General features: G+C 34.4%; 1 protein-coding gene across 2 annotated transcripts in view; it reads right to left on the bottom strand.

Moving 5' to 3' along the window:
- Positions 1-20,109, bottom strand: part of LOC137813970 (ferredoxin-dependent glutamate synthase, chloroplastic-like) — a 29,442-nt gene extending 9,333 nt beyond the window's left edge. The window contains exons 1-13 of one of the 2 annotated variants that reach the window (XM_068616477.1): positions 19,442-20,109; positions 17,486-17,798; positions 14,045-14,487; positions 13,833-13,964; positions 13,495-13,593; positions 12,095-12,165; positions 11,355-11,451; positions 10,695-10,787; positions 8,924-9,069; positions 6,666-6,825; positions 5,075-5,185; positions 4,755-4,970; positions 2,410-2,567 (exon numbers count right to left, since the gene is read on the bottom strand). In XM_068616477.1, coding sequence (XP_068472578.1) covers positions 2,410-2,567; positions 4,755-4,970; positions 5,075-5,185; positions 6,666-6,825; positions 8,924-9,069; positions 10,695-10,787; positions 11,355-11,451; positions 12,095-12,165; positions 13,495-13,593; positions 13,833-13,964; positions 14,045-14,487; positions 17,486-17,798; positions 19,442-19,711 — 2,309 coding nt within the window. In that variant the 5' untranslated portion in view covers positions 19,712-20,109. Of the gene's footprint in view, positions 1-2,409; positions 2,568-4,754; positions 4,971-5,074; positions 5,186-6,665; positions 6,826-8,923; positions 9,070-10,694; positions 10,788-11,354; positions 11,452-12,094; positions 12,166-13,494; positions 13,594-13,832; positions 13,965-14,044; positions 14,488-17,485; positions 17,814-19,441 lie in introns of both variants that reach the window. The other variant, XM_068616476.1, reaches the window with a different exon arrangement.
- Between the last annotated feature and the right edge of the window lie 341 nt (positions 20,110-20,450).

Below are 20,450 nucleotides of genomic sequence, written 5' to 3'. Positions count from 1 at the left end.
TACTGTGAAATATCCTTATCTCTAGTCGATGTGGGATTTCCAACACACCCCCTCGCACCGAGACTGCCAACTTGTGCGTGGGACTGTATATTTATAGGTAGTCTAATAACGGTCTGATAATGGGTAGTCTGATAATGGTCTGATAAACCCAACAAACTCTCACTATGATAGACTCTAAAATGACTCTCATACCATATTAAGAAGTGGACTTTAAATCCAACTCAATCTTGTAAAACTGACTTATATTGTGAGGTTTGCACCCACTTATATACTGTGAAATGTCTTTATCTCTAATCAATGTGGGACCTCCAACGGTTTAAATGAAAAAATGGCTTCAAGACAAATGTAAGAATACAACTGTAACATAAAACCTAAGTTGTTTTATTTTGTCAATGTCATCTTTAGTGTTTTGTTTTATTTTGTCACCTTTATTTGATGATATTTGAGGTCCTATTTGAGTTTGTCCAACCTACGGTTATTTTTATTTTGTGTCTTTTTATGGATTATTCTCATTGTAGTTGAGTATTTTTTATTTTCTAATGAAAAAACAATCTGATGTTTTCTTTCAAATTAATGAAATTTCTAATTAGTTTGTCTCTTGAATTAAAAATTTGCATGCTTATAATACCCACCAATGTCTTCTCAGTTGTAGTCATTTCTAAGCTCGTAGGGTATCTTTCATTAAACTCCCATAGACCATAAAAGAATTGAGTTTCCAAATGCAACAACTGCCATTTGGATGACACAATTCACACGCTCCTTCCCAAGAATGTTCCTCTTTGCTTCTTGGGTGATGTACTTCTTACAGTGTGCTACCATCTTTGCTAGTGGCCAGCCTATTCTTTTTTTGCACCATTAAAGAAGGTCCTAATAATGCTCCACCCATTGTTCTGACTCCAACTATTGCCTCTACTCTACCTCCACTAATCATCTACCATGGGCACACATAACTTTCAACAAAAGTCTCACCTATTGATCCTCCAACAATAGGCTCCATATGACCTATTAGCAATGTTACTACCACCTAACCTTCCTATTTTCCTTTGCAACGAAATTTGATTATGTTGTAATATAACCCTATTGAAGAGTTTATCCTTAATTATGATTATTGAACTCTGTCTACTTTCTCCTTAGAAAGTGAATTTTAAGTCTAACTCAACTTCACAAAATCAGCTTGAAGGTGAGATTTGAAATCACTTATATGCTATAATTTGGCCTTATCTTTAGTCAACATAGAATCTTCAACACACTCACTCCCTTTGAAAACTGGACATCTTGAGCATGAGATATATTTGTAGGTGGTACAATTGTAGGTGTTACAATAGATCCAACAAACTTTATTAGGATAGACTCTAATACCATCTTAGAAAGTAGATTTTTGGGTCCGCTCAAACTTCTTAAAGTTGCTCAATCTCCATATGGCATTGCCATTTCCCAATGAAAGTATGCATTGAACATCTTTACTAAGACCAACATGCTTTATTGTAGTGATACAACTATGGATGTCAATATGAAGCTTCATTCAAATCAATGGGAGCAATTGGAAGAACTAGAAGGACATCAATGTCTAGTAGGCATACTTACTACCTTACCCTTACTAGACCAAACATCATCTTTGTTGATAGCATGGTCATTCAACTCCTTAATGCTACTTGTGATAGTCATTGGCATGTTATATATATGAAGAATGCTTTATATATGAAAACAAAGGCAATGCCAAAATTGTCTCTAATTCTAATGCTGATTGGGAAGGACTACCATTAGATATGAGCTCCACTTTTGGATATAATGTTCCTATTGGAGGGAATATGATCAAATAGAGAAACAAAGAGACACATATTGTAAATCAAGTTGTCATCCACATTGCCTCATATTCGATCTTCCATGAGCGGACCAAATACATTTATTGACACTTAGTTAGAGAGAAGGTGATCTTAGAGTAAATCACCAATGACTTTGTTAGCTCTAAACACCAATTGAGAGACATGTTCAATAAAGCTCTCAAAATCTCACATGTTGAATACATTAGTAACAAGTTTGGCTCAAATGCAATACATTCTTATTCTTGAGGGGGAGTGTTACACATATTCTTTAATTATATATAGATACAAATATAGAAAAAAGTTTATTTCTAGGAATTATGGATTTCCATGCATTTTATTTCCTTAATTATATCCTTGGTTGTATCATTATTAGATAATGAATTATATGTATGGGTACACAGTATTTGTACATTGTCATAAAAACAGAAAATAAAATTCCTTAATCTATACTAGGCCCAGCAACATTGAGACTAATAAATGAAAATTAGATCACCTAACAAACTCCAAATATAAAATTAAAATAACAAAGAAACCACAAATGAAAACACTACATTTAACAAAGATGTGAAAGAGGACATTAAATAACCTTGCACCATATCCTATTAAACATGCAAACTGATGAGTGCTAAAGCACTGGGCAGTATCTGCTATAATTGAAGCTGATGTTCGCAGGCCATTCAAGATTAGATGCTGATGAACAGTACCAACAGCAAGAAGAATTGGAATGGCCGGATGAGTTGGTTCCTAGGAACAAAAGAAGGGAACACATTATTAGATCAGATACACACATCCAAAAATGTATTATATGTAATAGAGGAAGCATTTAAGAATTCATGCTCTCATGAAAGGTCATCTTGACCATACAATCATAGTGGAGGGTTAAACTTAGACTTAAAAATGAAACAATCTTGATATCACAAATGCACAGCCAAAGATTAGCTCCTATCACTAGATAGGCCTTACATATGTATAAATGAAGTCAACTAAAGAACCAACTTCACAAAGGGAATCAAAATGAATAAAACTAGTTGCCAGCTATTTACAATATTCATCAAAAATGGGAATTTGATGGACATAAACATGAAGAATATTGATCTCATATAAAGAAAGGAATATTATAAAACTTTTTGACATTCTTTCTATTATTAGGTCAAATCTCTTGTGGCTTCGCCAAGCATAGTGGATCGAGGTTATTTATTGAGATATTGTTAGGGAACCCCCATAGTAGTAGTTAGTTACAGTAGGTTAGTTAGGGCTCAAATAATTAGAGAAATAAGACATGTAGCCGAAAAATAGGAAAAAAGGTAGAGAGTCGTTAGTTAGTTGATCAGTCCTAGGCTCACAAATATCCTGGAAATTCACTATTCATTGTACTTTATAATGTTTCACTTCATGCTACTGTAACCACAAAGGGGAAGGATTGAGAACTAGTTCGGCAATAAAGACTTATGCACAAATAAGAATTTAGAGAAACTATATAGTTTGTACAAATTGGCTTCTGCATAAACTAATTTTAGCTTATGGAGAAGATCATTTTATTTTATTTTTCTTTTACTTTTCTCTCATGTAAGTGTTTATGAAGAAGTTTGTCTAAACATGCTCATACTCACAAATATGACCAAAAAGTGTGTTTCTAACATTTCCATTATATGATATTCAACTCCCTTTATTCTCTTTACAGTAAGATCACATTTTCCAAGATAAAAGTTATATTTCAGGTACTAGATATTGATTTTATTTATTATTATTGTATATCTTTTTCAATATAAATAAGCATACTGGTGTGTACCTAACACACGAATTCCTCATATTTTGTCTCGATTTCTCTCTCCTTGGAATGGTACTAGATATTGATTTTATTCGTTCTTATTGTATCTCTTTTTCATTATAAATAAGTATACACATGTGTTCCCAACACACGGAATTCATTATATTCCTTCTTGATTTATAATGGGTTGTTTGCACATTGAAAAAATATATGGTTAGGGTCTAGCCGTCTGGGAAAGATGAACAATCATTGAGGACAACTCAAGTAGCCAAGTAGATTATATGAGGTTTAGGCATCTTTTAGGCCATGTCTCTGCCTTATATGAGATTAGTAGCACTTCAGTTGTGAAGCAGCAAGAGAACTTTAAGATTGTGGGAGGTAACAGTCAGGTTAAGGTTGTAGAAGGTTATGGCAGAGAAATAAGTTTTAAGGTGAAAAGAAAAGGAATGATGATGACAACCTAGTTATTGTGTGGGGAAGCAGCATGGGTCTGTACTTGCTGGTAGTAATAGTATAAAGAATAGTGTGTTTGGGTGAAATGTTTGTAATGAAAGAGGAAATATGTATTATATGGTATTTCTAATGAATGCTATGAGATTGGATTGGGAGAGCATTTATACGAGCAAGGTTGCAGTAGGAATCATGGAATTCTAATAGGAACTTAGGTGTTATGGGGTGCCTAAGTCCCCACACTCAAGTTCCTATCAGATTCCTGCAGAGCCCAAGATACAAGATGAGTTGTGCCCGAGTGTCTCCACCATTTGACAAGGAGAGCTCTTTTAGGTAGGTGCCTAGTCAAGGAAAAGGAAAGTTAAGCGAGGATTCATAACTATAAGGGGAATGCCTCACTTGATAAATGGAAAGGAAGTTCACAAATTCAACGGTCTTTATCACTTCATATATACAAAGAAAAAAACAGCTCCACAATGCATATGAGAAAAAGACTTTAAAACAAAAATTTGAATTGAAAATTAAATTAAAAAATGCAAAGGACTTGTCATCATCGCTTGCACAAACAATAGCATATCATGTCTTGTGGTCATCTAATTATATATGTACCAAATCATTGCTTTTATTATTCACCAAAAAGAGAAAAACAGCACTGCTTATATATAACAACCATATTTTGTAGAAAGAAGTAGGTGCTATTAGATGGTCCTAACCAGTGCTTCTGAACGGTCTGATAGAACAAGCAACTGGGAACCATTTCTAACAGCTTCATCTGCCGCTTCACAAAGCTTATTTAATGCTTTCTCCAACGAACCTTCAATGCCCTTAGTTATATCAAAAAATGTAGGTAATACTTGTGGTTTTAATTGGGAGTCTTTTAGTAATGATTCAAGCTCCCCTTCATTCAATACTGGACTGGATAACATAACCTGCTCCAAAACACACCATCATCTCGAGGGCAAGAAAAGACAACAAAACCACAGGTGTTATATGGCAATGACAAACTAAATATTACAGATGTATGCTAAGATACCTGTGAAGCATTCTCTGGCCCAATTTCCAATAAATTCCCTCTCTTCCCTATATTCACTTCAAGAGACATAACCAATCCTTCTCGAAGAGGATCAATTGCAGGATTCGTAACCTGTACTTTGGAAAACGAAGAAAATTTGGGTGATGGCATTAGAGTAAATGAAAGAACATTATCAAAAAAAATTACATGCAAATATCAACTATACAACATCAAACACAATTTCCAACTACGGTTCTGTAAATCTGCTTATTAAACCCTATCTCAGCAGTGCCATCTTTCTTTAGTCAGTCAAGGTGAATAAAGTATACAGAAGCAACAAAAATCAGAATGCAAGACTTGTCGTTTTAAACAAATATGGTCAACCTTACTCACTAATTTGGATATTCTATAGATACAGGAATGATGCAGAAAAATAATTATTAAGTGCTATTGATATTTTATCAAGTCAACTAAATGTGCTTATGTCTAGAACTGCTAAAGAGTACATGGTTTTATGTATTTGATAAACTAATAAAGCCTAAAAGGTGCACCTTTATATTTGGGAGTCCAATTAATTAGAGGTAATCCAAAAGTGAGTCAAAGGTCATAAATTTAGAATATCAAATCCAATCAGTTCAAGATTCCTGTGTGGAGTATACAAATAGTCATTTCTCTTTTCTCTGAACAATATTCAGTAAAGTATATTCAAAAGATATATTCCTGTGTTAGTTTTCAACACTGGATTAAAAGTCTTACAATATCTGATTTCTTCTCAAGGAGATGGATTTCCCCCACATACCCTTTATCTCAAATATCTACCCAACCCATACCAACCTTAGGCTGCATCAGCAAAGCATATGAAATTTGTCCATGTCATCTATATCATCATTCTTTGACGCTGCACAAGACATACTCCACTCCATAAACTATACCTGAATGTCAATTAGGAGCCCACATTGAGTAGGATAAGCTACTTAATGTGGCACTTAAGCCTAAAGGTTCTCCCACCTAATGGCCTATTCTTTTTTGGGTTGGACTCTCCTATTGTGCTAAATTCCTAACAATCAAGGCATCCAAATCCTAGTGATCATATCAAAGGCTTTTCTAGTTCATAATTCACTTCAACAAGATCATCTATCATGATTTAAGTGATGCATAATAGAATAACCTTTCATCGGAACAGTTTCCCATGTGTCACACCCCACCCCCGAGAAACTAATGAAAGAAAGAAAAGAACACACCATTCTCAAAACAAATGCACGTAGAACAAATGAGATACAGTACAGGTGTATAAATCTATGACAGCAAGAAAGCTTTCCAATACATTACCTCAGCTCATCTGGCATTAGTGATTTGAGTCCAGAAATATAGAAACACACAAATAGATAGGGAAGTGCAGAGAGCCTACGCAGTGACATACAATGAATAATACAGACAAACAGTATCATGCAATGACATACATCCCATGACATTGTGAACAAACAATAACACATTTTACAGTAAACATGATCAAGACAAATGAGATAAGTAGCTTTCCACTACCATTGCAAAACTGTAGGATAACAGAGCAAATCAATTCTAAAAGAAATTGTAGGAAAGTACTCTAGCTTACCTGTGCAAACCGTTGCTTGAAATAATCAAAAAGCATGTGAGGTTTCTGAGACAATGCTGCCAGTGGAATATCATCTCCCATGCAAAATGTGGGCTCCTTTCCTTGAGAAGCCATACTTTCAATCACCATCTGGACATCTTCACTAGAGTAGCCAAATGCCCTGGTGGTAGTACCAAAGATCAGAAGAGTAACAGCCATATAGGATGTTGTATTCTAAGCTTCAGTAAAAAAGCAAACACTTTCTTATCAACATGGTATAGAACATTAGCTTATAGGACATTCAGCATTAGCTTATGGAAACCAGCTACAATCCACTAAAGTTGATCTTGATAAAACAAAAGATAATAGCAACAACAATAAAACCCACTAGGAGAGGTTTGCTATATGAATTAGGCAATGCCATAATGTCCTATCAACAATAAGTCATGTCTATAGACAAACTACTGACTTCTAAATCATTCTTAACAGTTTCACTTACAGGTTTTCTCAGTCTCCCTCTGCTGCTAGAGAAGGGACTGCCAGCATTTTGATCTACTCTACCCACTAGGTATTTTATAAGTCTTCTGTACACAGGTGTAAACAACCTAAGGCGGATTTCTACCATCTTTTCTACCAAACGTGCTACCCCTATTTTTTTCTCCATTTCATTCATTCCTAATTATGTTTTGTCCAGTATACGCACTCAACAAAAGCAACATTCTCATGTTTGCATCATTAAGTTTCTTCTCTTTATGGCTTTTCATCACCCAACATTCAGTTCCATACAACATTGGTAGTCTTACAAAATGCAATAAATTTTTCTTCTAAACTTGAGAAATACACCTTTTTGCCACAGATAGCTCCCAAAGCACCCCTCCATTCCACCCATCCACTTCTATTTCTAAATCGTTCTGTATAATGGGCACCAAATACTTAAAACTGTGTAACTACTGGCAAAGTATGTTTCCTAAATTTTCCTTTTTAAGTTAGGAATGTTGAAATGCTTAAACATTTCACACTCAGCTGCTAGAGAAGGGACTTCTCGCAATGTGAGCCCACTATCTTATAGATTAAATTGTCTCATTCAAAAGTATAATTCATGAACTTTATCCCCATATAATTTGAGCAATTTTGTAATATATACCTTGTTCTTATAAATAGAGATAAAGAACACTGCTCCACTCTTCCAACATTTTCTTCAACCACAATTCCGTAATCTAACTTTGAGCAAAGCAAACTAATACCTTTCTCACCCAAATCCTTCCATACCTCAATGGCTATGTTATTTGATTCAACTACTTTTCCGTTTGGCATCTCTAATACTTCTTCTATTACCCAGACTTTACCTTCTGCATCCTTACTGCATCAAAACTTCAGCCAAGTCTCCTTTCTTTCCCTGCATTAAGCAAGCCTACAATTACCCCTCACATCTCTGGTGCCCAAGGATTCATCTATCTTAGCTACTACATTTCCCCCAATATTTTGCATTTGTACACAAAGACAATGCCTCATGACAATTTCTTTTGACCTGGACTTTATCTAGCACACCTACATACCACCATCAAGAGTCTCTTTAGCCACCTTCCTGGATCTCTTTGGCCATATTGTCACATGTATAAGAACTTCCTAAGGCTTTCCCACACCATTCCTCCATAACTCTTCGCTGAAGACTCCTGTTTTCAGCCTTTACTGGACACCAGTTGATCCTTCAAATACTATCTTCATATTTCCTCCCAAATCTATTCTCAACTCTTACATCCATCACCAAGACTGCTGCTTTGGGTTCAAGTTCTCAATCTTGAAAAATAAAATTTTACACATAAAGATCATTTTTCCTACATCCTAGGGAAGAGTATTTCTTTTTTTTATAAAACTCATGTTAGGCATCACAATGAAACCTGACATCTCAGCTAGGCTGACACCCCAGGTTTCAACTATCATATCTAGGGAAGAATATTTCACTCCAAAAGGAATTTATTTTATTGTTTATCTAGGGAAAGATTCCTTAATTACAGTCACCTTACATAAAACCCAAATGGTCCTCACCCTACAGATCAATTGTGAGGTTTGTTTAGCTCTAAGCCCAAATTCTAAGAGTTTAAATCACAATTCATGACCCTCATAAAGAGTAAGAAAAATAGAGAACCTCATCACATAGAATGCTTAGCAATAGCAGTGTGTAAAGCAATGGATTTGATAGGATATATAAATAGAAACACTTAAAAACAGACATTTTGTCATCAAGGATAAAAAACGTAATATCTGCACAGAACTCTCACTGTTGGTTTCTTAATACTGCCTCATTGTCCATCACAGAGGTTGAAAGGAAGTTCCCAGGCTTCAAAGACCGCAAATTTTCCTTGACCCAGTTCCCATATGGTTTTGATAAGGCTACTCGTTTTTTAACCTCCATATTCTCATAGACCTACCACAAAAAACATTTGGAATGTAAAATAACGCCACAAAAGTATATACTACTTTTTACAGCAAACAAAACATTAACTATTTAAAAATATTACTATAAGAACACAGGGATGGGCAACCACAATTTCAAATTCAGACCATGACCCTCCACCCCATATATTATTACTTTATCATAATTGAGGTAAAACTATAAATGGATTTTATTAATCAATTAGCTATATAACAGTATTACAAAATGATCTTAGTGAATTTTTTATGGGTAGAATGATAGAAAACCCTGATACAATGATTTTATTGTGTAAAGTTCAAAGATACAAAAAGAATACTAAAACTCTATATAGCAAAGCTCAGTTACAAGACAAGTTAGTTATTAATATTATAACTAACCAAAACAGCTATACTAACAATATACGAAACAAACTATGGTAACTGTCTCACAAACAGTTTCACTAAAACAGAACAGACACTGACAGTTGTAACAACGTAACCAACCAATAACATTGTCAAACAGAAGATACACTCACATGGAATTTCTTGAAAACTTGTAAAACTTTAATTCATTTGCTTTGACAGGAAATTCTTAAATCTCTTATACGACTGAATCTCATATGATGTAGTCTTAACCATTGAACAGATATCAAGAAATTAAGTGTAAGCATCCAAGTAGAATGCTACAACTCTATTAGGATGTCCAATCCAATGAAATTTGGGAGGAAAACATCAGACAGAACATTCATATTGAACAGATGGTGTCAGCAGGAGAACAGAATGAGGACCTATGACACACACAAAATAAAGAATGAAACAGAATAAAGGCAGATGAAGGACACAAACCTTTCCGAAGACTTCCATTAGAACTAAAGGAATAGAGGATATGCAAACAATTGACAGAACAAAGTGCATGCAAAAAGAGAAAGAAGGTGGATTGGGGACTTAACTAAGCCACCAATTATAAAATCAACAATTGAGATTATAACTAACTTTAGAGTTGGTTATAGTTATAGTTATATACATACATACATACATAGTTAGCTGCAAGGGTTGCCAAAAAAACAGCTCTGTTCTTTGCATCCTATAGCATCCCAAGGTTGGGATGCTATTAATAAGTATATTCTTCACTATATTTTCCCTATTCTTCTATAGGGCTACAAACCCCGAGGATTTTTGTCAAATATGCTGGAAAAAATAATAGTTGATGCACTTAGTTAGGAAACAGTATGTTCATGTATCCCGTGATAAAATGTATCTAAATAATGGCCTAGGAAATAGACCCCACTGTAAGAGTGTGTCTCTGTGTATCTCACATGAATGATATGCAGAACGAGTAAACTATTTCTCTTGAATAAGTGTTTTCATTTCAAGTTCTCTCTTTCTCTCTAAGCTCTGACCCTCTAAATTCAATCGAATAAGAAGAAAATTTAGGTTCATAAACAAAATTTCATAATCAATAGAAAATGTTCAATTAATGACTTTATATCACTAGGGAACTCGGAACATTGCAGCAAATAAAAGAAAATTTCTAAGTTCGAAAAATATTTAAATCAATATTAATAATGCAAGAACAAGCAGATAACAGAAGAAAACATAACAAGTTCAGGTAAAATAAGAAAACACTGCAGTACAAACCTGACCACCAGGTAAATCAACCGTTATCATCATGCCTGGACCTAAGCGGCCTTTCAAGATAACCTTTGATTCATCCACTGGCACAACACCAACCTAAAAATGAATGACACAATGTAAAATATCTTAAATACAATAATTGAAAGTCATGAAACTGAACTTATGGCTTCAGAACTGCGATTGTCATACTGCACATAAGTTCAGGATATGCCAATTTTCAAATAAATGTTTTAAACAGACCAAATTGTTTTATATTTATCATTATCCTTAAGTAAGAGTCATACAATAAAGTAAAAACATCAGAGGCAAAGCAAGATCATGTGCACGAACAAAAGAATAGAAGAAAGGTCAGATACTAATATCTGAAATACTGTTCATCTTTGTTTAATCTAAATACTTAATGTGGTATTAATTGGAAAGCCACCAGCAAAAGGCACATAACAGTTTAATTTTAATGCACCAAAGAAAATGACACAAGGTGAGATAATAGAAGATTTAGTAAGATGAAGTTGAACAAATCTTTGCTTTTCCAAGTTCAAATGGAGCCAAAAGATATCTTCACCTAAAATTTCTAAATTTAGAAAATAGAGTAAAACTGTCATCTGAACAGCATGATCTTACTACATTATATTAATTAGAGGAGATAAAAGTTCAGAACTTCACCTCAGAGGCAACATAGACCATATTGTCTGATGTTCGCCAATACCTTGCAGGTCTAAGTCCATTTCGATCAAGGCATGCACCAACTGTTTTCCCATCACTGTGACACAACAATTGGATTACCAGCAATCACCACAAAATGATAACTTCTGGTTAAATTAAAACTAAAAGTATTATTTATACCTATGTCCTACAAGTAAATTTACTAAGCAATGGAAAAACTGTTTGTCAAGGAAAATGAGCGGCCCATAATTAAATTCAGATCTACAGTGATTTTCTCTAAAAAAAGCAGAAACAATGGTAAATATTAACATGATGTAAAAATGGCATGACAAAAAGATCCAAAGAATAATTTTTTTTCCTAACTACTACATTATATTCACACTGGATACCCCATTAAACACTACTATAGCCAATAACCATTAAAATCAATCAAGAATCACATTACAAAACAATATGTAATCAAGAAAATTTAGTTCATTAAAGAAGAGTTGCTACATGAGAGTAAAACAATAATCACATAGCAAAGTTTTTCTGGGACACCTAACCCTTCTCCCCTTCACAAAGCTTATATGTTACATGGATTAGGACCATTAAATTCTGGTTTTGCTATCAGTTTCTAGTAACCACACCTTGCAGACTAGTGCTACTGAATTTTTTTCCGTCACTTGATATGAATAGGATACAGTGATAGACGAACAACGCAACCATGTTCCCATGGATTATTTTTTAAGCATTCATACCTGAACAAAAGCAAGGCTGGTCCATCCCAAGCTTCCATCTGACCCTTGTAGTAGTCATAGAAGTCAATCGCCTAAGAAGTAAAAGCAACAGTAAGGACACTTCCATGCAGAATTTGAAAATAATTGGTTCAAAAGATTGTAAGAAATAAAAGATAAGATGCAACAAACATGACAGACTGCACTTTTAAGAGCAGGCATGAGGAATAAGAACTGAAAGCATTCATCTTAAGGGGACAAGGGCCAAAAACACTCTAGATAAGTCATTCTAATAGTTACTAAGTCCTTTTTACTTCTTAGATTCAGTTATGAATTTACATCATAATGGGTAGGTAAATTTTATTTAACTTTGGTTTTACTTTCATAACTTGTCCTTTACTTCAAATGTTGATCATTTGAAAAATCAAGATATTCAGATTTTTAATAAAGAAAAAATCAAGGTTGTTAGTTATGAATACAGAAAAAGAGAAATGAGAAATTGATAGAAACAAAGGAAATGAATAATTTTATTCAACAACTGAGATCGGGAGATGGAACTCCTCTCCAAGGGTTTTCTTTTCACAAAGGATTACCCCTTTCATTCAATTACTCTAATTCATTTAATGAATCATTTCCTCTCAATCAATCCCCAGTAAATGATTCCCTCTAACTAACCACATCACTGTTTTAATTCTAACTGTCTACAATTACTTCTCCCTTTCTTTCTATCTCATCAAAACTTAATGGGATCATACCGAGAACTGAAAAGAGACAAGATACAGCACAACACAAATTGGGAGTCATAAAATCAAAACCTTGCCAAATATTAAGTGGGTTTCAACCCTATTTAGATTGTCAGCATACAGAACAAAAGCTATAGAGAAAAAGTATGATTTAGGTCCCTCAATTTTCAGTAAAAACTTAGTTTTAATCCCTATACATTAAAACAATGAGTTTGGTCCTTATATTTTTTATAATTGATGAATTCTGTCCCTCACCAAAGTATACTTCCTAAGAACAATACAGAGGGACAAAATTTATCAACTATCAAAGATACAAAAACTGAAATCTCCATTTCTAAAATATAGGAATTAAGACCAATTTTGACCAAAAATTGCTAAAACACATTTTATCCAAATATATAAAACTTCCTTAAATTTTGTATTTCCATTAATAACTCACATTATAAATAAATAGTAATAAATTTCAAGCAACCAAAATTGTTCTTCAATCATGCATCTCTCTGCAGATTTTTGTATTATTTGAGAAACAAAAAGCAATAATAGAAACTATGATTTACAGTAAATGAAAAACTGACAGAACTTGCTTTTCTTATTTGGAAAAATAAAGTTGACAGAACATGCAATAACAAGCCAGGATTCACAACCATGAGATTTAACACGTCAGCTACATAAAACAAATACCTCAGGATATTTGATTGTCAGAGTTGGATGATTTTTATAAGCCTCTGGAACAAGAATCATCATGGCTTCCTCAGGACTTCTTCCACTTCTTATCAATAACTGAACCATAGTAGACCATTCATATCAAGATATAAATATAACTTTGATATATTGAAATTTTAAAAATTGGATTATGAAAAATAATTTGAAATAAAAGATAGCATTACAAGTATAGGAACCATAAGTGTAAAAGGATCATATATTTTAAATTTTTCAACAATAAATTCCAAAATGAATCATTATTATCGAGATCCTCAAGCAGAAGGGATTAATAATTTTATATTCCATTATTGACATACCTCTGCAGTACTGTCAAGATTTGCTGAGTCTGATGCCTTAGGATTTCCATAAGGACGAATTTCATTTTCACGACCTCTCCATACAGGTGACTTCAATGATGGTTCTCGTGATTGCATCCAATTCAAGTTCCCCTGCGCAAAATATGTGGAAATTTCATAAATCAATCAAAAGAAAAAATTTATAGCCCTTTTAAATGCCATTAAAACTCAACCTGTATGGTGTTGATTTCTCCATTATGACCAAGAAGCCTCATTGGTTGTGCAAGAGGCCATCTGGGACTAGTATTTGTGCTGTACCTTCGATGATAAATGGCAAAAGGGGACTTGTAAAGATCATTTTGAAGATCGGAATAAAATAACCCCAGCACTTCTGAGCGAAGCATCCCTTTGTAAACTATGGTTTGATTGGATAAAGAACAGAAATAAAGCTCATTTCCCCAACTTTCTGAGCTTACTGCTTTTTCAATCAATTTCCGACAGATGTACAGTTCTCGTTCAATGTCATCAACATTTTCTTCTTTCACAATCTTAACAAATACCTGCTGTATATTGGGCATGGTCTCCTTTGCATAATAACCTACAACAGAAGTATTTACAGGAACAGGCCTCCAACCAAGAACCTCAAGACCTTCTTGCTGAAAAGTATTTACGATAACTAAACAAAAAATTAAAATACATGTCAGAACATAAACATGGTATTAGAGTGAAAAACTCACATTGGCCCATTCAAGAGAATGTAAACTAATATAACACAATTGACCATTTATCATGCACACAACGTATTTATGAAGACAAGATACACCACTAGTGTTGCCAAAGCATGTTTGCATGGTCATGTACAAGCTTCTTTTTCTTCAAAGAGTAACTAGTAATAAGAATGAAGGGTAGTAAAAGTCCTCAGAATTAAAAAAATAGAGAAACAAAATAAACGGAGAAATTTCATATAGACATCCCTAAACTTAAACATTAACCACCTTGAACATTTGAATCTAAATGAGAGGTTAACAAACCTTAGCATGTCTGCAAATATATGCTTACTCCATCAAAACTGTTCATGACATGATTTGTATATAGCCTTCAATATATATACGGGAAAGAGCATTTCCCCACATCGTTTTCTAAAACATTTACCCTTTCAACTCAACTTTTTATTACTTAGAATTTTATTATGCTCATATGTGTTGCCTATTCTATAAAGAAGCAGTCATGGGCTAAAGCAATGAATAATTGGGCAAAGAGAATATCACACTTGAGCAATAAACATGATTTCCCTTTGTACCCCTCCCCCAACCAATTCTTCTTTGTTCAACCTTTTTATTTCTACTTTCATACACTTGCAGGCCTTTATATCAAGGCTCATTATCATTTTGTTGCCCTCTTTTTCCTTTCCAACTATACACTTGCATAATGGGCCTATTGTAAAAACTTTTGGTATATTTTATTTTATTAGAAATCTTATTTTCAGATTTTCACTGTTTCACTCAACCTCACAAAATTGGCTTACTAGATGTATAATTTGGTCATATATCTCGTTAATGTAGGATTTCCAACACACTCTCATAACAAGAACAAGACATCTCTAACATGAGACTAAATATTTGTGAGTGATTCGATAGTGGCATAATAACTAGCCTAATAACAGGTGACACAATAGGTCCAACAAACCTTGCTAGAATGGACTTTGATACCATCTTAGAAAACAGACTTTAAGTTTACTTCAACATTACAAAACTAACTTATAGGTTGATATTTACACCCAATTATATATTATATATTATAATTTGGTAATATCTTTAGTTGATGTGGGATTTCCAACACATCCCCTCACGCCAAGAACTAGACATTTCAAACTTGGAATAGGTATTTTTAGGTGGTCCAATAGAGAGTGGCATGATCGGCTCAACAAATCTTGCTTGGATAGGTTTCAAATACTAGAAAGTGGATTTTAAGTTTAATTCAACCTCACAAAACCAACTTACAATATGAGATTATATATTATAATTTAGTCATATCTTTAATCGATGAGGGATCTCCAATAGAGTAAAACCCTTTACTTTTAAAAATTAGACATTGGTCCCTTATTGTTAAAAGTAACAAAGTAAGGTGCTAGGCAGGTGGGCTTTAGTTCTAAAATAAGCAGGGTACAGGTGCAAATATTGCTAATCTCAAGGGCTTTCCGTTGTTAAGAAGCTTCCATTCTCTGGAGAGACTTACACATTTTCAATTAATATTGGGTTTGTCTCAAGGATATTCAGAAGCTCTTGTTCACTAATTTCAAAGGATATAGACTTCCACGGACAACAAAAAGCTTTTAGCTCTCAGCTTCCAGTTATTTGGCGTATATGGTTGGAATTTAAGTATGATGTTGAGAGTTTCATCATTTGAAATGGTTTTGATTAAACTAAGGTTATGACTGATTTCATGATTTATACTTTTGAGGAATCCATACTAAAATTCCATAGCAAAGGGCTCTACAAAGCACCACACATGATAAACATAAGATTTAAAACAATTACATGTTTAACAATGGAAATAAAGCTCCTATATAAGGTCAGCTTCTCTTCAATACAGTAATGATACGGAAATACAAAGATACACAAAGTAAAGTGATATCAAACAGCATACGCTGTACTACACAAATTATGATGCAACAACAAAGATTTTACAATGTATGTACTCTTCTCATTTGTTTTATTCAGTGTCTTAATTGAAACATGCTTCAACTACAAGTTCTACAAAGCTTGTGGTTCATAGGTGTAAAAGATATGATTTGAAAATACAAAATTAAAGATTAATTGTTACATTTAAAAAAGAGAAAATCACGCCTAAGAAATATCAATGTTCTTTGATCATTCTTGCTTCCTGACAATTGTCATGGCCTTTGAGCATTTTTCACTTTCCAACAATTGCTATGTCATGTAACCATTTTTGTTTTAAGTAGTAGTTCTACTCTCTGACCACTTTTAACAAGCTTGATTCATATGATACATAAGTTCCAACTTGAAGGGGAGTGTTAAAAGATATGATTTGAAAGGACGAAGCATATTGAAGATTGATTGTCATTTTGACTTTCAACATATCTTTAACAATAAACTTGTATGACATGTCATCAATGACTAAGCAAACTAGAGAATAGTATGCTCAATCAATGAGAAATCTTATAATATGAGTTTGAATATGAATCAATCTCACAAACCAACTTATAAGATGAGGTCCCCTACTTATATAATCTTTTCAAGCTCTATTTCTAGTCAATGGGTTTTTCCCAATACATTTCCTCACAATCCAACACCAATGCCTAGGTGTGTGGATAATATGGTAGGCAACTCTTTCCGTAAGGGATGAGATAGACTTTGATACCATCTCATAATGAGTTTAGTACAATTCAACCCTACAAAATAGACTCATAAGATTAAGGTTTTTGTCAGTTATATATACCCTATAACCAATGTAAAACTTAGATTTTTTTTCCTATAAGAAATAAGAAAATTTTTGCTATACAAAACGGGGAGAACATCATGCAACATTAATTTGCAAAAGGAGTCAACAAAATTTACAAACAATTAAGCATAATTTTCTTAGGGAAACCACAATCAAAAGACGTAATTGGGCCTCAATTAATCATCAAAAATTCAAAACAAGAACACATTGACCTTTCTTCGCCTCATTGAGATGTTGTGCATCTTTGGGTAAGAAAACCATTCCAACACCAGTGTGCAACTTATCAAAGGAAGCAATCCCTTGCTTGTTGGCCCAATTGTCAAGTAGATCCCATGGAACTGCACTCATCAGCCCTGAACCATCACCGGAGTCATTATCAGCTCCACAACCACCACGATGTTCCATGCAACTTAAAGCATTTAAAGCATCCTTGACAATCTCATGTGATCCCTTATTCTCCAAATTGGCAATGAATCCAACCCCACAGGCTCCTCTCTCTGATAATATGTCCTCCAAGTTTGCAACCTGCCCAACAAGTGACTAGGATACTCAACATGTTATCGTGTAGATCACATTACAAAATATTTAAAAGTTGATTAGCAAAGCATTTGAAAAATTATGTTCTAAAATAAATCTGACTCCACAATTGTTGGAATTCTATGCATCAGGCCAGAGTCACCCTTTAAATTAATTGCAAATCAAACTGCAAATTAAAAACTGAAATACAACAAGAAAAAGATGTAACACACATTCTATATTTAAGTTTATTTAGAATTTATAACGTTTTTCATAGAATAGTTAAACCATATTCACACTTAAACCAGATTCCATTGCTAAAGCAGCATTTAAACAAAATTGAAAGTAGACAACAAATGTTGGTTCATGTGGGTAAGGATAAGGATCTTGGTTGTATCTTGTGAATGGACAAAATATGTATTGGGAGAGGTTTTTACTCTTAAATGGATCAAGCCAACTCGACTAAGATTATTTGTAGACCTGTGGTCCAATGTGGTTTCCAACCAAGGGTATAATACCAAAAAAGCACATTGAAAAACAAACAAAAAAGGGTACATTCACGTACAACCAATTGCTACCATCCTGCATATGGATTTGATTTTGACCTCCAAAGTCAATAAGGAATTGTACCCATTCATGAAATGACACTCTCTTCGACACTTGTTTTGCTGTACATTTGCTAAACCATCATTTAAACAAAATTGAAAGAACAAACAAGAGTACGTTTAAAAAATAACACTCAGCTTTGTACATTTGCTAAACCATCATTTAAACAAAATTGAAAGAACAAACAAGAGTACGTTTAAAAAATAACACTCAGCTTGGTGGCTTGCTTTTATTCTATATATGATATGATTAACATCTCCAATACATTTCTAACAAATGCAATCGGGGGAACCTGATGTAGAATGCATTCCATACTAATATATATATAAAATTAATTAATTAATTAATTAAAAAACTTCATCAGTGGTAAGCTCTAGAGCCTGGCAGCTGACTGTTACTAATTGGGTAAAGGAAACCTCTATTCCTTGCCTTGGCCTTCGTGATTGATGTCTATTTGGTTGTTTGCTTTAAGGAGTTTTTTACAGGGATTCTATTAAAAACATTCAGTTGAGGACTTGTTCTCTTGCCTCCAGTTTTCTGGTTATACAAATTCTCTTTCCAGATGAAGACGGAATCACTTTTGGAATGTCCTTTTTATCCCAAGTTCTCTGAAGTTATCTCTAGGTAAAAAGAAATCAAGAGTTCCAACAAAACACTTTTCCTCTTCCAAATGAACAGCAATTAGGTCTAGGAAATTCGCTACACAAAACATTCTCCTGCCAACGAAATAACCGTGCCATTTTGCTTTAGAAACTTCCCTGCTTATAGCGTAAAGTACTGAGAAACCTTCATATCAAAAATCAAAATGATCGTGAATAATCATATCAGCCAAATGAGCTTGTATAAAGTTCCTTAGAGTTCTCATGCGTTAACTTCTGATTTTCATTCTCTCGCGATATTGTCTACACGTTGACGCGATTGACTGTAGAACAATCCGACAGCGTTTTCCTCCACCGTTCAATCTTCCGATCCACAACTTCTCATCTCATGAAAGATTACGAAACAGAAAAGCAATAAAAAAATGGTACAGGAAAGCAAAAGCAGACCTGCGGTTTGGAATCGGAAGAAAAGGAAACAGGCGAAGCATGGAGACGGTTGTCGGAGGAGGAGCGGTCAAGATGGAGAACAGCTTTGACGGTGGAATGAGATAGCGGGGAGGGCGAGGGCGAGGGAAACGCTTTCAATTTGCGAGTGCGGCGCTTAGGTTTGCGGCGGAGAGGAGCGAGGTCGAGGAGGACATGAGCGTTGTGGAGGGAAGGAAATGGCTCAGAGAGGCGCAGCAGGTGCGGAACGGAAGAGACGGAGTGCAGCGCCATGGCAAGAGAGTGATGAGAGTGAGTGTGTGGAGGATAGAAATGGAATGGAGTGGGTGAGTGAGAATTAAGATAAAAGGGAGAAGAGGGAGAGGTCAGGAAGAGGCTGAGTCACACGGGAACTGTCTGAGTCACACACACACCACCAACTCCCAAACCTCACTCTCCTCTCTTCCTCTGTGGACCTCATCTCAAATGCATCCGCACTCTCTCCGCGCCACTCTCCCTGCTGGGTTTCTGCACTCTGTGCTAGGTCCCACGGTTACCTCCTGTGCGCGCGCGTGGAACACCCATCTTCCAAGATTCCCTTCTTACTGGATAGACGTGATTCTCGCTCCCACTTCGCCTTTTCCCATTCAATTCAAATTCCTAATCAGGAGGTTTATTTTATTCCCTCAACTGTCCACAAAACAAAACTCTCATAATAATAATTAAAGGGTTTTCTATAATTTGACTTTCTTTTCCTTTATAGTTTATTACCATTAAATGAAGAAATAATGTTTTAAATATATTTTTATATTTTCTTTATATTGTAAATCTCATCTTATCAACAAATACTATGATCTTGTGTTTTTTTTCAAAATACATAAAACTTTACGTCACGGTAAAAATAGTGTAAGTTTATTCAATTTTTAAATAATATTAAATCAGTTTACCACTTGGTTTAGTTGGAAAGGTTAATATTTGGTGGGAAGAGAGAATTACAAAAGACAAAGAAATGTAAAAAGTCAGAATTCAATCT

The sequence above is a fragment of the Phaseolus vulgaris genome, chromosome 1 (genome assembly GCF_000499845.2).
Source record: "Phaseolus vulgaris cultivar G19833 chromosome 1, P. vulgaris v2.0, whole genome shotgun sequence".
In the NCBI taxonomy this organism is placed as follows: domain Eukaryota; kingdom Viridiplantae; phylum Streptophyta; class Magnoliopsida; order Fabales; family Fabaceae; genus Phaseolus; species Phaseolus vulgaris.
The sequence above is the reverse complement of the archived record's forward strand: the minus strand, read 5'-3'. Positions and strand labels throughout refer to the sequence as shown.